The sequence below is a fragment of the Cherax quadricarinatus genome, chromosome 9 (genome assembly GCF_038502225.1).
Source record: "Cherax quadricarinatus isolate ZL_2023a chromosome 9, ASM3850222v1, whole genome shotgun sequence".
NCBI classification, from domain to species: Eukaryota; Metazoa; Arthropoda; class Malacostraca; order Decapoda; family Parastacidae; genus Cherax; species Cherax quadricarinatus.
Genome location: NC_091300.1, coordinates 14,298,540 through 14,318,718, shown reverse-complemented (window position 1 = coordinate 14,318,718; position 20,179 = coordinate 14,298,540). Strand labels below are relative to the sequence as shown.

The 20,179-nt window shown below is 39.6% G+C and overlaps 1 protein-coding gene across 1 annotated transcript in view; it reads right to left on the bottom strand.

Moving 5' to 3' along the window:
• The window catches only part of LOC128686200 (tenascin-R), a 35,175-nt gene that overhangs the window by 6,031 nt on the left and 8,965 nt on the right, over positions 1–20,179 (bottom strand). The window contains exons 2-10 of the mRNA XM_053773023.2: positions 15,642–15,929; positions 10,870–11,018; positions 10,580–10,706; positions 9,163–9,262; positions 6,807–7,000; positions 5,535–5,825; positions 2,244–2,389; positions 1,519–1,648; positions 77–176 (exon numbers count right to left, since the gene is read on the bottom strand). Coding sequence (XP_053628998.2) covers positions 77–176; positions 1,519–1,648; positions 2,244–2,389; positions 5,535–5,825; positions 6,807–7,000; positions 9,163–9,262; positions 10,580–10,706; positions 10,870–11,018; positions 15,642–15,929 — 1,525 coding nt within the window. The remainder of the gene's footprint in view (positions 1–76; positions 177–1,518; positions 1,649–2,243; positions 2,390–5,534; positions 5,826–6,806; positions 7,001–9,162; positions 9,263–10,579; positions 10,707–10,869; positions 11,019–15,641; positions 15,930–20,179) is intronic.

Here is a 20,179-nt window from a genome sequence, read left to right as displayed (position 1 = left end):
CGGTACATAATGCAAACAGAAATAAAGAGTAGTCTGTATGACACCAGGAAGGACAACTATGAGATGAATAACTTACTCTCTAAGACAGAGGGAGTTTACATCTGGGTTGTTCCACATGATGACTACAGTGGTGTCTGTAAAGTTGTCAGCAACCAAATCCATAGGTGGCCCGGGAGCTGTTCAGGGAGGAGCCTGGCCATTAGCACTTCATTTAAGCTTTCACCTACGAGACTGAGGAACACCAGAACCGGGAAGAGTTGATCCATCACACACTTATTGAAAGGGATGGCTAAGTGGTGCAAAATTTAAGGATTACGGAGACAAATGTATATTTCCATTCTGTTACACTTGGATCCAGTGGCTTACTACAATCAACAGTGAAAAGAAGACCTGATTTTTCTGAAAATAATTTAATTGGGACGACTTGTGTGGAAAATATGTTATTTTCCAAGCTAATAATTTCATACACTAAATACTGTATTCTCTCTACTGCATTATAATACAGTAAAGAGACCAAAGTATTTATACTGTACACACTGTTTTTAGTAATATTAATTACACTACCATAACTGTTATTTATTTAATCTTAGAACACGACTTCATACTTCTTTGTTAAAATAGAATATTTTGCTTAAACCAAGTATTTGAGTACGAATAACAGAGGTTCTATTGGGAATAAACTTTGCGGAGGACACTGGTGGCAGACATGATCTCCCTGACATGACTGATAATGAAGCAACTGAATCTGTTGAGCAGTTTTAATCCTTCAGTTCTCCAGTATGTGCTTCACTTGGTTTATTTTAGTTAGTGTTGGTGCTTCACTAGTGTTAGTGCCTAACTAGTGTTGGTGCATGACTGGTATTAGTGCCTCACTGGTGTTAGCATCGTGTTTGTGCTTCACATTTTCCACTAGTGTTAATCAAATGCCACCTTGTGTTCTCCAAGTCTCCCGGACCCTTTTTTGGTTTTTCTTTGTAAACCCATCAGGCAGACTCCGCCTTCGGTACTTCTCTCATGTTCTTCACGTGTACACCATTATGTGTAGGTGCTCACGCAACATCAACATCACGCAACATCAACATCACGCAACATCAACATCACGCAACATCACCATCACGCACCATCATCACGCAACATCACCATCACGCACCATCATCACGCAACATCACCATCACGCACCATCATCACGCAACATCACCATCACGCACCATCATCACGCAACATCACCATCACGCACCATCATCACGCAACATCACCATCACGCACCATCATCACGCAACATCACCATCACGCAACATCAACATCGTTTGGTATTGTAAATGATGATAGTGCTCTGCCTTTGCCAGTGTGTAGGGTTGGTGCTGTGATGAATGTGTTCGGTTACGAACTCTGAAAATTACCCTAATGAATTATCATCTGCGAGGTTTGCATATTATTTTCTTGTTAGAATCATATTCAAATAATTTGAGCAGGATGACTGAGCTTCATTATTATTCTCAGGCTGAAAAGGTAACGTACCTACGTTCTTCGGAGTGATCGTCTCCTCTAAGGCAGGTCCCTCGTTACCAGTGTGCGTCACGGGTGACACTCTCACTTGGTATGTGCCACAGCCCTGCATGGTAGCAATTGTGGTAGACGTTCCATTTACCTATAAATAAAAGAAAAATTGAGTTAGATTTTGCCCCATGGGGCAGGTTTTTAGTGAAACACCACTCATTGCATGAGTGAAAGTGCTACAGTAAACGCAATAAATTACGCTTCAAAGAGACACGTTATTGGTGACATTAAGTCCATCCTTGACTGTTACATTATGTATGTATTATTACCTGTATAGTACAGTTGTGAGTCTACAGGTACCACTACCTTCTCAAATTATGATAATCAAATTGCGGCAAATCCTACATATATTTCGAAAAATGTTTCTAGCCTTAGTTACATTGTGCTTCCACCTTTCATCCGTCTGTAGTATTAGTTCTGCTCTGCTTCATTCTAAGATACATTGTTGGAGAGAGTGTTTATCCTCTTTAAATTGCTACACCAACCTAAACAAATCCAGGTCACCACTGTCTCATCCCTTCTAATTCCACCTTTCTTGTCATAAACAAATGCTTCTTTTAATACAATCTTACGGTAATGCTGTACAGATTCACTAATAGTTAATACACTTCTCTATTAAACTTATTCTTGCATTTTGCTACCTGGCTCTCCCTCGCTCTATTCCACCATCTGTGACAGCCACTCACCGTCTGACATACAGTCTCCTGGGAACCATCAAGCCTTGAACACACTTTATAGGATGCTACACAGTCTCCAGCTGAAGCGTCCCATTGCAGCGTCGTTCCGAAGTCGTCCTCTGACACGATCACAAGGTTGCTCGGTGCGCTGACAGCTGTCGATGTCACAATTTACTGATAATTACATGATGATTTTAGTTAAAAATGCAGTCAGTCTGCATCTAAAGAATAACATTTACAATCAGGCAAGAGGATAAACACACGAACTGAGCAATAGTTTGAAAATAAAATACCAACAGATGCCAAGTGTGAACCGAAATTGCTACAGTCACATCACATATTACTGAAGTAGGAAGGAGGAACGCTCACCAGAAGCAACAAGGAAATTAATGAGGAGCTCAACAGATTATTTTAGAGATGTTCTCAGTGGAAACAAGGGCAAGACCAGACAGTCATAGACAAAGACTACATCTATAGGTACTGGAGACCATACATACAACGAAGGAAGAAGTGAAAAGCTTCTGAGTGAGCTGGTTACGTTAAGAGCAAAAGGGATCCAACAACGTGTCACCAGGGATTCTGCGAGAGGAAATAGAACGAGTTTTATATTATCTTACACGAATGGTCAGTAAGTAGAATAACTGAACAAAAAAGTAGTGATGGCAAAGTCCAGTCATAATTTTAAGAATATGTATGACAGGGCTCAGGAGGCTAGGAGAGAGTAAATCCAGCAAGGGACAAGAGGCAAGGCCAGGAGCTGAGACTCAACCACTGCAGCCAGAAATAGGTGAATACAAATTGATTAACCTCTCCACCACACATACACAGATATGCTCATACACACACACACACACACACACACACACACACACACACACACACACACACACAGATGATGTGAAGTTAATGAGGAGAATTAAATCTGATGAGGACCAGGCAGGACTTCAAAGAGACCTGGACAGACTGGACACCTGGTCCAGCAAATGGCTTCTCGAATTTAATCCTGCCAAATGCAAAGTCATGAAGATAGGGGAAGGGCACAGAAGACCACAGACAGAGTATAGGCTAGGTGGCCAAAGACTGCAAACCTCAATCAAGGAGAAAGATCTTGGGGTGAGTATAACACCGAGCATGTCTCCGGAGGCACACATCAATCAGATAACTGCTGCAGCATATGGGCGCCTGGCAAACCTGAGAACAGCATTCCGACACCTTAGTAAGGAATCATTCAAGACACTGTACACCGTGTATGTCAGGCCCATACTGGAGTATGCAGCACCTGTTTGGAACCCGCACTTGATAAAGCACGTCAAGAAACTAGAGAAAGTACAAAGGTTTGCAACAAGGTTAGTTCCAGAGCTAAGGGGAATGTCCTATGAAGAAAGATTAAGGGAAATCGGCCTGACGACACTGGAGGACAGGAGGGTCAGGGGAGACATGATAACGACATATAAAATACTGCGTGGAATAGACAAGGTGGACAAGGACAGGATGTTCCAGGGAGGGGACACAGAAACAAGAGGCCACAATTGGAAGTTGAAGACACAAATGAGTCAGAGAGATAGTAGGAAGTATTTCTTCAGTCATAGAGTTGTAAGGCAGTGGAATAGCCTAGAAAATGACGTAGTGGAGGCAGGAACCATACACAGTTTTAAGACGAGGTTTGATAAAGCTCATGGAGCGGGGAGAGAGAGGGTCTAGTAGCAACCGGTGAAGAGGCGGGGCCAGGAGCTAGGACTCGACCCCTGCAACCACAAATAGGTGAGTACAAATAGGTGAGTACACAATAACTGCTGCAGCATATGGGCGCCTAGCAAACCTCAGAAAAGCATTCCGACATCTTAATAAGGAATCGTTCAGGACCCTGTACACCGTGTACGTTAGGCCCATATTGGAGTATGCGGCGCCAGTTTGGAACCAACACCTAGCCAAGCACGTAAAGAAACTAGAGAATGTGCAAAGGTTTGCAACAAGACTAGTTCCAGAGCTAAGAGGTATGTCCTACGAGGAGAGGTTAAGGGAAATCAACCTGACGACACTGGAGGACAGAAGAGATAGGGGGACACGATGACGACATACAAAATACTGAGAGGAATTGACAAGGTGGACAAAGACAGGATGTTCCAGAGACTGGACACAGTAACAAGGGGTCACAGTTGGAAGTTGAAGACACAGATGAATCACAGGAAGTATTTCTTCAGCCACAGGAAGTATTTCTTCAGCCACAGAGTAGTCAGGAAGTGGAATAGTTTGGGGAGCGATGTAGTGGAGGCAGAATCCATACATAGCTTTAAGCAGAGGTATGATAAAGCTCACGGTTCAGGGAGAGTGACCTAGTAGCGACCAGTTAAGAGGCGGGGCCAGGAGCTTGGACTCGACCCTTGCAACTTCAACTAGGTGAGTACAACTAGGTGAGTACACACACACACACACACACACACACACACACACACACACACACACACACACAAACACACAAACACAAACACACACACACACACACACACACACACACACACACACACACACACACATACACACACACACACAGACACACACACGCACACACACACACACACACACCCCCACCCCCACCCACACACACACACAAACACACACAAACACACACACACACACACACACACAAATACACACACACACACACACACACACACACACACACACATACACACACACGCACACACACACACCCCCACACCCACACACACACACATACACATACACACACACACACACACACACACACACACATACACACACACACACACACAGGCACACACACACACACACACACAAACACACACACACACACACACACACACACACATACACACACACACACACACACACACACACACACACACACACATACACACACACACACACACACACACACACACACACACACACACACACACACACACACACACACACACACACACACACACACACACACACACACACACACACACACACACACACACACACACACACACACACGTGCACACTGGAATTTTCACACACAAAAAATACTGAATTCTATACTTAAAACAGACCTAGTCTCAGACCAAGCCGCGGGGGCGTTGACCCCCGAAACCCTCTCCAGGTATACTCCAGGTATACAGGATATTGCGAACTCAATTCTGCATCTCTAGCTACAATTATTTAATCATAAATACGAGCACACATTGGAGCCAGGAGCTAAGATTTGACCCTTGCTGGCACATGCTGGTGAGCACAATCATGTACAAAGTAACTGAAACTGTATCCAAGACTTACCTGTATCGTTCGTGTAAGCAATGGTCGACACGATGGCTCCTTGAAATGTGCTGTCATTGGTCGGATCCTTGAAGAATGGAATGAGATCAAACGTGTATTCTGTACAAGCTTCGAGACCGTCGACAGTGTAGGAGCAATGTCTTGTAAAGCAGTTGAAGTCAGCTTGTACGAGTTTGTTAGTGACGAGGGTATACTTGACCAGTGGGTACGCTGGGTAGCCTTCAACATAGTCCCACTCCAGTGTGACCTCAGTGTAACCACTGCCTGTCTGCTGGAAGTTGTTGACGTGGCCTGTATAGGAAGATATTATAAAGAGTTGTTGGTCTGGCCTCAGTGTGTCCAGCTGAGGATGACACTGACATGGTTATCTCAGGTTCCTCAGATGAAAAAACAAAACGAACGATTAATTAACAGCGGGAAAACCTTAAGGAAATTTTTTCTCAAGACAAAATTAATGGATAATGTAAGTGGCCTTCACAATTTTCTACCTTGTGGAAAATGATATATACATGATATATATATGGTATATACATAGTATATATATGGTATATACATAGTATATATATGGTATATACATAGTATATATATGGTATATACATAGTATATATATGGTATATACATAGTATATATATGGTATATACATAGTATAAATATATATACATGGTATATACGTATATACATGGTATATACGTGGTATGTTTATCATTCTCTATTTAAGCATAGAGAGTTTACCTTAATATCTACTTTAAGGATTAAGATATTCTTGACATACAACCTTAATGACCTTAGTTTTAAACCCAGTACACCAGTCAACTCTCTACCGTCTGTATTTACCCACAGAATTTCTATTTAGTATGAAAAAGACTCATGATTTTTTAGCAAAAATTATGTTGTGACAGCGTCCAGACTCGCTAAAGTGAGTTGTTGAGAAATTAAGAGATCCATCATTAGTGAACCTAGTTGCCGGAGAGGAAAAATAAGGATAAATGTTGCAAGGTGTTGTTCTTGCAACAGCTCTGTAATGTGAAATATCAATAATGAAGCTGATGAAGAGGGTAAACTATAGAGTTTCGAGAAAAGGATTGTATTTACATTTTGTCCCGCATAGCAAGATTTGTGATAAACAGTTAGTTAAGAGACCATTCTCAAGTATGTCTTGTTTATGACGACATGCAGACCCACCACCGCCTCCGGCTTGGCCTCGTAAATTACAGGCAACTTAAGAACTTATCCCTCTTACCAAAGTACTACGGATAGCAGAGAAATCCTCACTTGGCCCTTTAGTAGTGGCATACACCGTTGCTGAAGTGCTAAATTCATCAGACTTGCTAACAGAGACGATATCAAACTGGTAAGTGGTTCTGGCTTCAAGGTGAGTCATAGCAGCGTAGTTCTCGAAGTCTTCAGAGGCACGGCGAGAACCTTGAATGGTTTGTAAAGCGACTGGACCACTCGAAATGACGTAACTGTACACCAGGACAATATTTTACATTATACAACAGAGCTTAGCAAAAGTTGTGTTTATCTTATTTTTTTATTTGATAAGTTTTCGGTATACTAAGCTAAAACGTGATCATATTTTTTTTTTTCATAGTATCAAGAGTCACATGACAGATTAACATATGTATAGCGTCAGTGCATCAAAAGTTTGTCGGAAAGCAAAATATTAATTACGCATATAAATTTATTAAGTTGAATAATGTAATCATAACAAAAATAATCAAAATAAATGTAATGTTATCCTAAATTATCTTTGAACATCAGTGTATCACATAGTCATTCATCGGGGAGATCAACGAGGACATTCATGTTAAATTTAGACCTATGAACGACGTTTTCTCTAATGTTTAGGCACATTTTCAACAGCTATCAGTTTGTCTCAGACTCATTAGTTACCAACATCTGCCTAATCTTAGTCTTCGAACACTCAAGGAAACATTAATTATATGTTTAAAACTATCACTTATAATCTTAAGCTTTGATGAACTGCTTTAAAATCTTCAGCTTTAAGTGAAGTGGCGGCAATAATATACTATTTGCTTGGATAACAGACTTATTATGTACATTGTATGCACAAATTCCTGGTGCTTCCATTTGTTGTGCTACTGTCCCTCCACAGACAGAAGCAGAGATATTTGGTGCAGCCACCAGGCAGTACAAGAAGGAAATCAAACATCGTGAAGTCTCCAGGTACCTGTTTTACAGAACAAGTGACATGGGGATGGAAATCTTCAGCTCTAGATCTTTCGCACTCTCGTGCGTCGTCAGAACGTATAAAATGTTGCAAGACAGCAACAGATAGGAGGGAAATTCTCTGAGGCAAGGCAGGAGGTATCAGTGGCAGATCGTGTCACGGACATGGGCTGCCATTGATACCTTATGCCTTGTCTCAGAGAATTTCCCCTCCTATCTAATGCTGTCTTGCAACACAGCATAGCGCCTGACGACGCAGAAAAATGGAAAGATCCAGAGCTAAAGATTTCTATCCCCAGGTGACTTGTTTAAGATCTGTTTGCGACAGTGCTGCATACCTATTTTTGTGTCTTTTGTAACTGATCTTGCTTACTAAACACTTCCATATTCATCATCTTCCTCATGGAATGCGTGACCTATGAGAACTGGTGGAAGTTTATTGTTAATGTGAAGCAAAGCAGTTTTTAGGCCTGTTGAGCAGTCAATGAACAGTTGTCAATCCGATTGGTTCTAATGACTACCAGTTTCTCCAAAGAAGCCAGTCACATCAGTAAGGCAGAGAACCGGTATCAGAAGCTTTGAGAGAAGCTGAATAACTCAAATGCTTTTTCCTGTAGGTAGACATCTTGCAGCTAGGATGCAAGATGTCTACCATCTCATATCATTCTTTGATATGAGATGTATTTTGTAAGTTCGTGACTAAGTCGTACAGTTGTTGTTGACTATGTTGTCATACTTGAACATGCTTCATCAGCACATCATCGGCCTCTTCAGAAGATGAAATTCCCACTTCGGAATTCCCGTCTAAAGAATTTAGACTGCAAATTGTAAAATCTTCATTGTATTGCACATTGGTAACAGAAAATGGAATCTGTGCACAAGCAACATTTCTTATATTTTTACCCTTTTTGTGTACATGAAAATGTCTTTCACGTAAGTTTCAGTTAGAGCAAATTTAAGATGACCAAAGTTTGTCATCGTCACCAGCAGGCATCATATGCAATGTAGATCTTAATATCAAGGTCAGTTCTGTGCTTGATCTGCCTAGGACCAGTTTTAGTATTTGTGGACATAACAAAACGAGTGTCGAGACAGTGTACAAGGTAACGTGGTAGCACAGAGACAGTAATACAACTGCAGCAGTGATAATCATACACCAACCGGGACAACTCTATCATAGTGACAGTAATACACCAGAAGGGACAAGTGCAACAAAGTGACAATAGTACACTAGCAGGAATAAGTGTACCAGTGATAGTAATGCACCAACAGGGACTCTGCAGCACAGCAACAGTAATACACCATCATGGACAATTATACCGCAGTTGACAGTAATACTTTAGCGAGGACCACTGCACCACAGTGACAGTTATTCAGTTACGGTGACAATTTTTCCACAGTTGACACGAGGTTTCCTGTGGGACAGATAACTTACTGGTGAACACATGCGGGGTTAATAACTGGGTTGTTCCACCTGAGTTCTATGGAAGAATCGGTGATGTTGCCAGCAACCAGATCCGTAGGTGGCCCAGGAACTGATCGAGAAGGAACCCGAGAATTAATTCCTGTCTTTACCTATGTGACTTATGGATACTGTAACTCTTAAATCATGATCTCCGACAGCTAGTACGAGGGATAGCTAATTGGCATATAATTTGCACCTTAGTAGAATAAATGCAGGCCTGGGTTTTAGAAATATAATACTTAATTAAAGATAAATCTCAATATCTCTCAAATAAGCTGAACTTCGGAGAGGAACTTTATAACGACATTATGCATGTTAGTTCAGTGTTAGTGCTTTCCTGTGTTAGCGTCTTGGTTTAGTGTTTCACTTGTGTTAGTTCAGTGTTTGTGTTGCACTTCTGATGGTTTAATGTTAGTGTTGTTAGTTTACTCTTTGTGCTGCACCTCTCTTTGTTTAGTGTTAGTGGTTCAGCGTGGTTAGGTTAGTGATACCGCTTCACGTGTTCCACTAGTACCAGAGTTGTGAACCTCCCAGCTAGTATTCACAAGTGTCCCGGTCGAACACATCTCAAGCAGACTCAGTATGTATCATTGCTGATGCATTCTTCCCATCCAAACCATTTCTCTCTCCTGTCACTAACATCCAAACCGGTGGTTATAGTGACTAATTGAGCTTCAGAAGTTTTTGCACTTATCACTTCAGGCACTAATACACTAGTAACACATTTCTGAAAATATGCAAAATGGTAGATGAATGTGATTATATACAGCTCTTGAGTGTCCTTATTGTGGAGACGTTTCGCTTTATCAGTCCAATGCAGAGAATAATACTGGACACATTGGGAGACATAAAGACATAGCTTAAGGTGATAAGTCCTTCAACTTTGATGAATCTGTTGGAGGTAGTGGAAGACGCAAAGTAGTTTGGGGTGATCAGTCCCTAAGCCTTGAAAGTAGATATTTATTCCATCAGTCTTCATGGATTTAGAGGATGGAAGCTTACCTACTGAAGACAGAAGTGAAACAGTTAGGATGGTGAAGCCTACTAGTGGACGTGGATCATGCTGCAAAGCTAGGCAAACATTAGAGTTATAGAAGAATTCTCTGTACCAAGATTCCAGGATGTTGCTGTGTCAGACAGGTATTATACATTAATGGTTTACTAGTGTTTCATATGACACTGGTGCCACTATGTGAGCAGTGTGTCTACTGGCTGGTGTTGTGAGTGCTCTCAGTGTCGTGTTGTGAGCGGTGTGTACAAGGTGCGGGGTTGCTAAGAACACACACCTCAGAGGCTACCTTGTGACTCTTCTTAGTGTGATGCTCAAATATGAGTAACTTGGCAGAAAAATATCAGTTGTTATTTTCAACGAGTATTTGTGACTTACCTCCATCTTCGGTGACGTTGGTCTCTACAGCGAGTCCTTCCTTACCAGAGACCATCACAGGTTTTACAGTGACCTCGTAGGTCACACAGGCCTGAAGGTAAGTTAGGGTGGCCGACGTGGCAGTTACCTGCGAACGAAACTGGAGTCATCTGATCTTCCCTAATCATCTTAATCTGCCTCTCTTTCACCTGGCTACACCACCACCTAATTCTCTCCCTCACCACCTCCTAATTCTCTCCCTCACCACCACCTTCTTCTCTCCCTCACCACCACCTGCCACACCTACTCACCGTCTGACACACACTCTCCTCTGTTGCTTCACGTCTCGAGCACACCTTGTAGGCAGCTACACACTCTACATTCTCCGCTGGATCGTCCCACTTCAGGGTCGTCCCTGAGTCCTCAGACACGACCACCAGGTTGCCGGGAGCGCCCACAGCTGCTTGTGTCCAAGAAGTGCTTGTAAGTAGCAAAGCCTTTGCTTAAAATAATTAAACACTCAAATATCCTTAGATATACTGCAGAATCATTCGTTCTGGAATGAGCCTAACAAATTATGTAGAATTATTTTCGATTAGATTAGATTCATTTCAGTGGCTGCGTTATCCTGAACCTCAACACGTGCTAAAGGAATTGTACAGAGTGTGGCATATGTTTTTAGTGCAGCTAATTATCATCACTGATAATACAGAACTAGAGAAGGCATTCAAACGTTATCATGTGCAATCTAATATCCCAAAATTTTCAAGACAAATTGGCATTCACAGCTCAAAACTAATTCGAACTTCCCACTAAGTAAGATATACCACCTTCGAAAGTTTAAAGCCAATCAGACGAGGCATTAGCTAGTTATTGCGCAGAAACCACATTAATAAAATTAGCAAATTTATCCTGATTGAAGAGGCATTCTGCAGTTTAGAAAGGCCAATAATATTATGAATCATCGCTTGAGCAAAATCCCCCATCACTAAAAGTTTTAAACCAATCAGAAGAAGCATTCTTCAGTTACAGAAACCAACAGTTCCTGCTTTATTAACCATGTTTGCAAATTGGCAAATTTGCAACTGTAAAACCCAGAAGCAACATTATTTTCGTAAGACACGTCAACCATTAAAGTGTCAAGCAGCTCAGACAGGCCGATGCTCAAGTTATTTCAAGATTAAAAATATAATGCTATGTTAAAAATAAAAATCACGCTGTATTAAGAAAAAAAATCACTGTGTATTGAAAATAAAAATCACTCTATTAAAAATAAAAATCACACAATATTAAAAATGAAAGTGGCAAAATGGCACCTCCAGACTCCACTAACAATCAATACTTTCTAAGAAGATTTGCATCTAAATTCTTTTCCCAAGTTATCGCAACACAAAATTAGGTATGACTTTAGACCTCCCTTAAGTGAATGTGACTGACCTGACTAGGTTAAGGCATTGGCTTAATAAGCCAATGGGAGAATTGGACCTGCCTCGCATGGGCCAGTAGGCCTGCTGCAGTGATCCTTCTTTCTTATATTTGTAGATGAATGGTTCAGAGAACCGACAGGTTGATAAATTAGACACATATGCAACTCTTGGGTATCTTTATTGAGGAAACGTTTCGCCACACAGTGGCTTCATCAGTCCATACGTAGGAGAAACTTGAAGAACAGGAGGAGAATGAGGTAATCATTCTCATTCTCCTCCTGTTCTTCAAGTTTCTCCTATGTATGGACTGATGAAGCCACTGTGTGGCGAAACGTTTCCTCAATAGAGATACCCAAGAGTTGCATATGTGTCTAATTTATCTTTCTTATGTTCTTATGTAAAACTGGCGAGACAAAAGGGGCACCAACCATCCCAGTATTTACATGAACTTCTCCCATAGCTCTAGTTCACCATCACTAAAAGTTTGGAGGTAATCGGCCCAAGCTTTCCAAAGTTATGAATGGAAATTTTGGAGGAAGACGATAACATACAAGCTGTACCTGACCGGCTCGCCTACAAAGCCGTTAGAAACAACATAATTTTTAAAGCCTACATTAACTCTTTGAAACTTATAAAAAAAAAAACTCAAATAAAAGGGAAATTTTCACCATTTTATCCAGCTCTCTTTTCTCAACAAATTCTGGGTAAGCTACATTTGTTTTCAAGGTTTAAAAAAAATTAAACGTTTCCAAAAGAATTCTTTTCGAGAAAGATATTTTTTTCATCGACAGTGATTTAAAGATTTTTTTTTTAGACCAAAATTAACTTAAAATCCCCACCCGACCTCACCAAAAGCTAAACAGTATTTCTATTTTCCCCATTCCTTCAATAAAACGACCAAATTGGCACCAGCAATTTTCGGCACCTGCAGGTGCCAGGTAAGCAAATTTCAACGGACCATTCCAGATACTGTTTCCCGTCTGATACCTTGAGAAAGCCCAGTCTGAGCAACTGCCAACAAAATATTCTCTATTTAAAATACGCCAGCGTCTCTAGGATTTAAAGCCCATCGGATTTTTTTTAAATAAAGCCAACTTGTTTAATACAGTTAGAAAATTAGAAAATGCACGCCCGGAAATCAATACAAATCGTTTTTTTAACAATGATCACCGTTGTTAAAAGTTTGAAGCCAGTCACAAGAAGCATTCTTCAGTTATTATTCAGAATTCAACAATTCTTAGTTTATTAACTGTTAGTAAATTGGCAAATTTTCATCTAGGCAAACTAAACGTAAAGAATATCACTTTATCCATAAGAGGCATCAACCATTAAAGACCGGGTGTGCCTCAGAAGAGGCATACCAGAATTATTTTATGGCAGATAAATGCCACACCAAAATTATAAAAAATGTAAAAGAAGATTGGGATTGGTACTTGAGTGTGTAGGTGCCGATTTACCAATTAATTGGCACCAACACACTCCAGTACCAATGCCAATCTTCTTTTATTTTGATAAAACAGAGTTGCAAGTTAGAAGTGGCTTAGGCAAGGCTTTCTCAAAGTATCACACTAGAAATAATACCTGGAGTTGGCTATTTAAATTTAAGTAGTTGGCACCTGCAGATGATGACGACTGCAAGAATCTTTCACTGCTAAAAGTACACCACCACTGGAAATTTGAAGCCGATCAGTTCCGGCGTTCTCGAGTTATCAATGAAAACACTGGAGTGGACAAATTAATTCATCCAGCCACTTGAAGGTGAAACTTCGGAGATTCTAGAATATTTGCATGTGAGACATTTAATTGCATTTAGGTAAAGGATGAGACACACACACACACACACACACACACACACACACACACACACACACACACACACACACACACACACACACACACACACACACACACACACACACACACACACACACACACACACACACACACACACACACACACACAGGAGATTTAAGGAAGTTTTTACAGTAGAGACAGGAAGGGCTGTGGGAAGACAGCACAGAAGGGAACATCAAGAGGGAATATACCAACAAGTGTTGGATGACATACGAACAACCGAGGAGGAGGTGAAGAAGCTCCTAAGTGACCTTGACACCTCAAAGGCGATGGGACTGGACAACATCTCCCCGTGGGTCCTTAGAGAAGGAGCAGAGATGCTGTGTGTGCCCCTAACCACAATCTTCAACACATCCCTTGAAACTGGGCAACTACCTAAGAAATGGAAGACAGCTAATGTAGTCCCCATATTTAAGAAAGGAAACAGAAACGAGGCGCTAAACTACAGACCTGTGTCTCTGACATGTATTGTGTGCAAAGTCATGGAGAAGATTATCAGGAGGAGAGTGGTCGAACACCTGGAAAGGAATAAGATTATAAATGAAAACCAGCATGGGTTCATGGAAGGCAAATCTTGTATCACAAACCTCCTGGAGTTTTGTGACAAGGTAACAGAAGTAAGACACGAGAGAGAGGGGTGGGTAGATTGCGTTTTCCTAGACTGCAGGAAGGCCTTTGACACAGTTCCCCACAAGAGATTAGTGCAGAAGCTGGAGGATCAGGCGCATGTAACAGGGAGGGCACTGCAATGGATCAGGGAATACCTGACAGGGAGGCAGCAACGAGTCATGGTACGTGAAGAGGTATCACAGTGGGCGCCTGTGACGAGCGGGGTCCCACAGGGGTCAGTTCTAGGACCAGTGCTATTTTTGATATATGTGAACGACATGATGGAAGGAATAGACTCTGAAGTGTCCCTGTTCGCAGATGATGTGAAGTTGATGAGAAGAATTAAATCGGATGAGGATGAGGCAGGACTGCAAAGAGACCTGGACAGGCTGGACATGTGGTCCAGTAACTGGCTTCTCGAATTCAATCCAGCCAAATGCAAAGTCATGAAGATTGGGGAGGAGCAAAGAAGACCGCAGACAGAGTATAGGCTAGGTGGACAAAGACTACAGACCTCACTCAGGGAGAAAGACCTTGGGGTGACCATAACACCGAGCACATCACCGGAGGCACACATCAACCAAATAACTGCTGCAGCATACGGGTGCCTGGCAAACCTGAGAATAGCGTTCCGATACCTTAAGGAATCGTTCAAGACACTGTACACTGTGTATGTTAGGCCCATACTGGAGTATGCAGCACCAGTCTGGAACCCACACCTGGTCAAGCACGTCAAGAAGTTAGAGAAAGTACAAAGGTTTGCAACAAGGCTAGTCCCAGAGCTCAGGGGAATGTCGTACGAGGAAAGGTTGAGGGAAATTGGACTGACGACACTGGAGGGCAGAAGGGTCAGGGGAGACATTATAACGACATATAAGATACTGCGGGGAATAGACAAGATGGACAGAGATAGGATGTTCCAGAGAGGGGACACAGAGACAAGGGATCACAACAGGAAGCTGAAGACTCAGACGAGTCACAGGGACGTTAGGAAGTATTTCTTCAGTCATAGAGTGAAGTAGTGGAGGCAGGAACCATACACAGTTTTAAGAAGAGGTATGATACAGCTCAGGAAGCAGAGAGAGAGAGGACCTAGTAGCCATCAGTGAAGAGGCGGGGCCAGGAGCTGAGTCTCGACCCCTGCAACCACAATTAGGTGAATTAGGCAAGTACACACTGCAACCATGACTTACGTTTGTCATCCGTATAAGCAGCGAGGGTAGCTGCCTCTCCTGGATATATAACACTTGCCATATCGGAAAAGTAAGGAACGAGTTCGATCTCGTGTTCCTTACAAGCTTCGAGGTGGTTAATGGTAATGGAGCAGTGACTCGAAGGGCAGGAGATGTTCAGTATTTCATTGTTGTCAACGATGCAGGAATACTTAACGAGAGGATCCTCGCCCTCCACAAACACAAAATCCCACTCCACTGTGACAAAGTCATCACCGCTGTCTGTCTGATAGAAGTTCTCAATGTGTCCTGTACAGAAAAAAAAACTATGCGATTTTTTTTTTTTTTTTTTTTTTTTTTTTGCCTCTCCCGAAATAAGCGAGGGAAGATCATTTATAATATCTTGCACACTTGAATCACAAAGTATTTTATAATATTCTTGTGTTCACTCGTGTTACTGAGTCTCAGTAAATTGATAATTTAAGTAACCTCTGAAAGGCTGTGTTTGTTCAGTGTACTTCTAGGTGGTGAGAATTAAACTCTTGAAAAGTTCTTGCTGTGCGTTTTATTATGACGTTCGTAAGATTTACTGAAGCAGCATTACGCAGTGACATGCAGAAAAATTTATTTTATATAACATACTTCAGGAAGTATACGGAAAGTGAACGCGTTTTATTCCTGACAGTCAGGCAGTGGCCAGGACAGGAGCAGATGAGAGGTGTGTTTAGTTCAGTACGTGACGGAGGTAAAGCCAGTATGTTAGGGCGGTAGTCTGAGTAGGTAATTTTGGTAAGTTTTTTAGTGTATACTATAAGTATTTGTGTTTAAATGCTCTCATGTTTATTTGTAAGGTCACAGTGTGCAGAGGCCTGTTTATGCGAGAGTACTGTATGGTGGTTTACCTGGTGGTTATTAGTCTACCAGACAGAAGTGAAGACGGGTGTGTGTGTCATGGTGCCTCCCTGGTGATTTATGTTCTTTAACTCATTAGTAGCAGTGTACTAGTGAGCTAATGTGAACTGGTGTTTCTTGGAGTAGATTGTAAGTTCTATATAAGTTACTAATAGATATATTTTTATATAGGTGAGTTTTGTCCTTCCTTCCTAATAATAATTAATATTGTTTAATATATGAGTACATGTTGGCCCGAGAGTTGCTGTGCTTTCAGAGTAATTTTATAACCCCTAGACAGCAGTGTGAGCAGCCTTTAGCAGCCAGCAACATTTTATTTAAGTTACGACATCAAAGTCGTAACAAGTAGATTGTGTGACTTTAAAAGATTTATCATTACAGACTAGTGCAAACACCGGGAGGTTTATATCTCAGTGTGTGTATACTGAGAGTTTTATGTTTATTTCTCATTATTATATAATATATATATATAATGTAGTATATATATATATATATATATATATATATATATATATATATATATATATATATATATATATATATATATATATATATATATATATATATATATATATATATATAAATATATATATGCAATAAGATCACAGTGAACAGGTGATTTCAAAATATGCAAAACAACCACTCTGAAAGAATAGAGAAATTCCAAGCGCTTTCGTGACTACTCACATTATCAAGGAACTATGAAAGTGAATCATCCAAGGAAGCTATATAAGGGGTCCGGCCAGCACCTCACTATCAGATCCCACAACGGTTAAACACGTGACGCGCGGCGAGCCAACTTGGATAGGTCCTTTGCACAACTCACCCCCAAGCTATTCTACCCAAGAAAATTTAAAAATTATTTGTCCAGTGTATTATTAAATTCTTCCCAAATTCTATTAATTATAAATGGATCTAATTTATATAAACCAAAGGAAATATTCATATTATTGTCAAAACTGCTTTTTATGAAACAAGATTCAATTATATTCCTGTCGACCATGGACTTGCTTGATACTACTTTCTCAACTTTTTGAAAATCAACTGGATGGTTAAAATCTCTTACATGAATAAATAGAGCATTGGAATCTTGTCCAGTTCTAATGCTATATTTATGTTGTTTTAATCTTAGTTCGAGATTTTTACCAGTTTGACCGTAATAAACTTTATCGCAAATTTTACAAGGAATCTTATAGACACATCCATCAGCATTTTGGGGGGAATTCTTTATCAAAAGTTTTTTTACTGTATCAAGATTTTTGAATACAACTTTAATATTAAAAGTCTTAAGAAGAGAAGGCATATCAACCAAGTTTTCATGGTAAGGGAGAACCAACATATTTTTAGTTGAATAAGGCTGGTTGCCCCTTTTTGGATTAAAAAAAGTGTTTCTAGCAACTTTAAAAGATTTATCAATTACATTTCTTGGGTATTTTAAATCATTACCTATTTCATAAATTTTGGATATTTCCTCATCTATGAACTCAGGACTACAAATTCGTAAAGCTCTCAAAAACATTGATGAGAAAACAGAGAGTTTGACTCTATCTTGATGCGAGGAATAATAATGGACATAGGAACAGTTATTTGTAGGTTTTCTGTAAATTTTAAATTTGAATTCATTATTACCCTTAATAATTAAAACATCTAGAATAGGCAATGAGTTATTTTCTTCAAACTCAACAGTAAAGTTTATAGAAAGGGCTAAGCTATTTAATTTTCCAAGAAAATGGTGTATATCTACATTTTTGGGCATAAGACACAAAATATCATCAACATATCTGAACCATTTAGCTCTATTAGGGAGGATTGTGTTAAGCAACCTTGTTTCAAAAAATTCCATGTATAGGTTACTAAGAACAGGTGAAAGAGGATTTCCCATTGCCATACCAAACTTCTGAGTGTAAAACTTATCATTAAATACAAATTTTGCATCAACAATGCAAAGTTTAATAAGTTTAATGATAGTAGGAACTGGCAATGGTAAATCATAGTTAACGAGTTCTTCAGATAAGAAACTTAATAAATCATCAACAGGAACTTTCGTAAACAAGGAAGTAACATCAAAACTAACCATGTTAAAATCATTTAAGTCAGTCAAGGAGCTTAATTTATCAACCAAGTCTATGTTGTTTTTAACATTAAAGTTAGAAATTTTGCCAACAATAGGGCTCAAAATATCAACAAGCCATTTGGATAATTTATATGAAACTGGTCCTATGGAGCTAATAATTGGTCTGACTGGATTCCCTGGTTTGTGTGTTTTTATTAGTCCATACATGTAAGGTAAAGATGGATTAGTGGAAGTAAATTGTTTGACTAATTCATCTTTGCCTTTCAGTAGAAGTTTTATTGTTTTATTGAAATTGCTGTTAACGGTTTCTAGGGGATTTTTCCTAAGTTTAGAATAGGTTTCAGTATCATCTAAGAGATTATTCATTTTTTCTTGGTAATCATTTTCTTTCATAATTACTATTGCATTTATTTTGTCTGCTTTAGTAAGGCGCAAATTTTTATTGTTATTAAGTGTATCATTAGACTTAAAGAATCTTTGAGGGCAATTGGGAATGTTTGGTTTTAACATAGAGCTATATATCATTCCTTTACTAATATGATGCAAAATTTGTATTTAATGATAAGTTTTACACTCAGAAGTTTGGTATGGCAATGGGAAATCCTCTTTCACCTGTTCTTAGTAACCTATACATGGAATTTTTTGAAACAAGGTTGCTTAACACAATCCTCCCTAATAGAGGTAAATGGTTCAGATATGTTGATGATATTTTGTGTCTTATACCCAAAAATGTAGATATACACCATTTTCTTGGAAAATTAAATATCTTAGCCCTTTCTATAAACTTTACTGTTGAGTTTGAAGAAAATAACTCATTGCCTTTTCTAGATGTTTTAATTATTAAGGGTAATAATGAATTCAAATTTAAAATTTACAGAAAACCTACAAATAACTGTTCCTATGTCCACTATTATTCCTCGCATCAAGATAGAGTCAAACTGTCTGTTTTCTCATCAATGTTTTTGAGAGCTTTACGAATTTGTAGTCCTGAGTTCATAGATGAGGAATTATCCAAAATTTATTAAATAGGTAATGATTTAAAATACCCAAGAAATGTAATTGATAAATCTTTTAAAGTTGCTAGAAACACTTTTTATAATCCAAAAAGGGGCAACCAGCCTTATTCAACTAAAAATATGTTGGTTCTCCCTTACCATGAAAACTTGGTTGATATGCCTTCTCTTCTTAAGACTTTTAATATTAAAGTTGTATTCAAAAATCTTGATACAGTAAAAAACTTTTGATAAAGAATTCCCCCCAAAATGCTGATGGATGTGTCTATAAGATTCCTTGTAAAATTTGCGATAAAGTTTATTACGGTCAAACTGGTAAAAATCTCGAACTAAGATTAAAACAACATAAATATAGCATTAGAACTGGACAAGATTCCAATGCTCTATTTATTCATGTAAGAGATTTTAACCATCCAATTGATTTTCAAAAAGTTGAGAAAGTAGTATCAAGCAAGTCCATGGTCGACTGGAATATAATTGAATCTTGTTTCATAAAAAGCAGTTTTGACAATAATATGAATATTTCCTTTGGTTTATATAAATTAGATCCATTTATAATT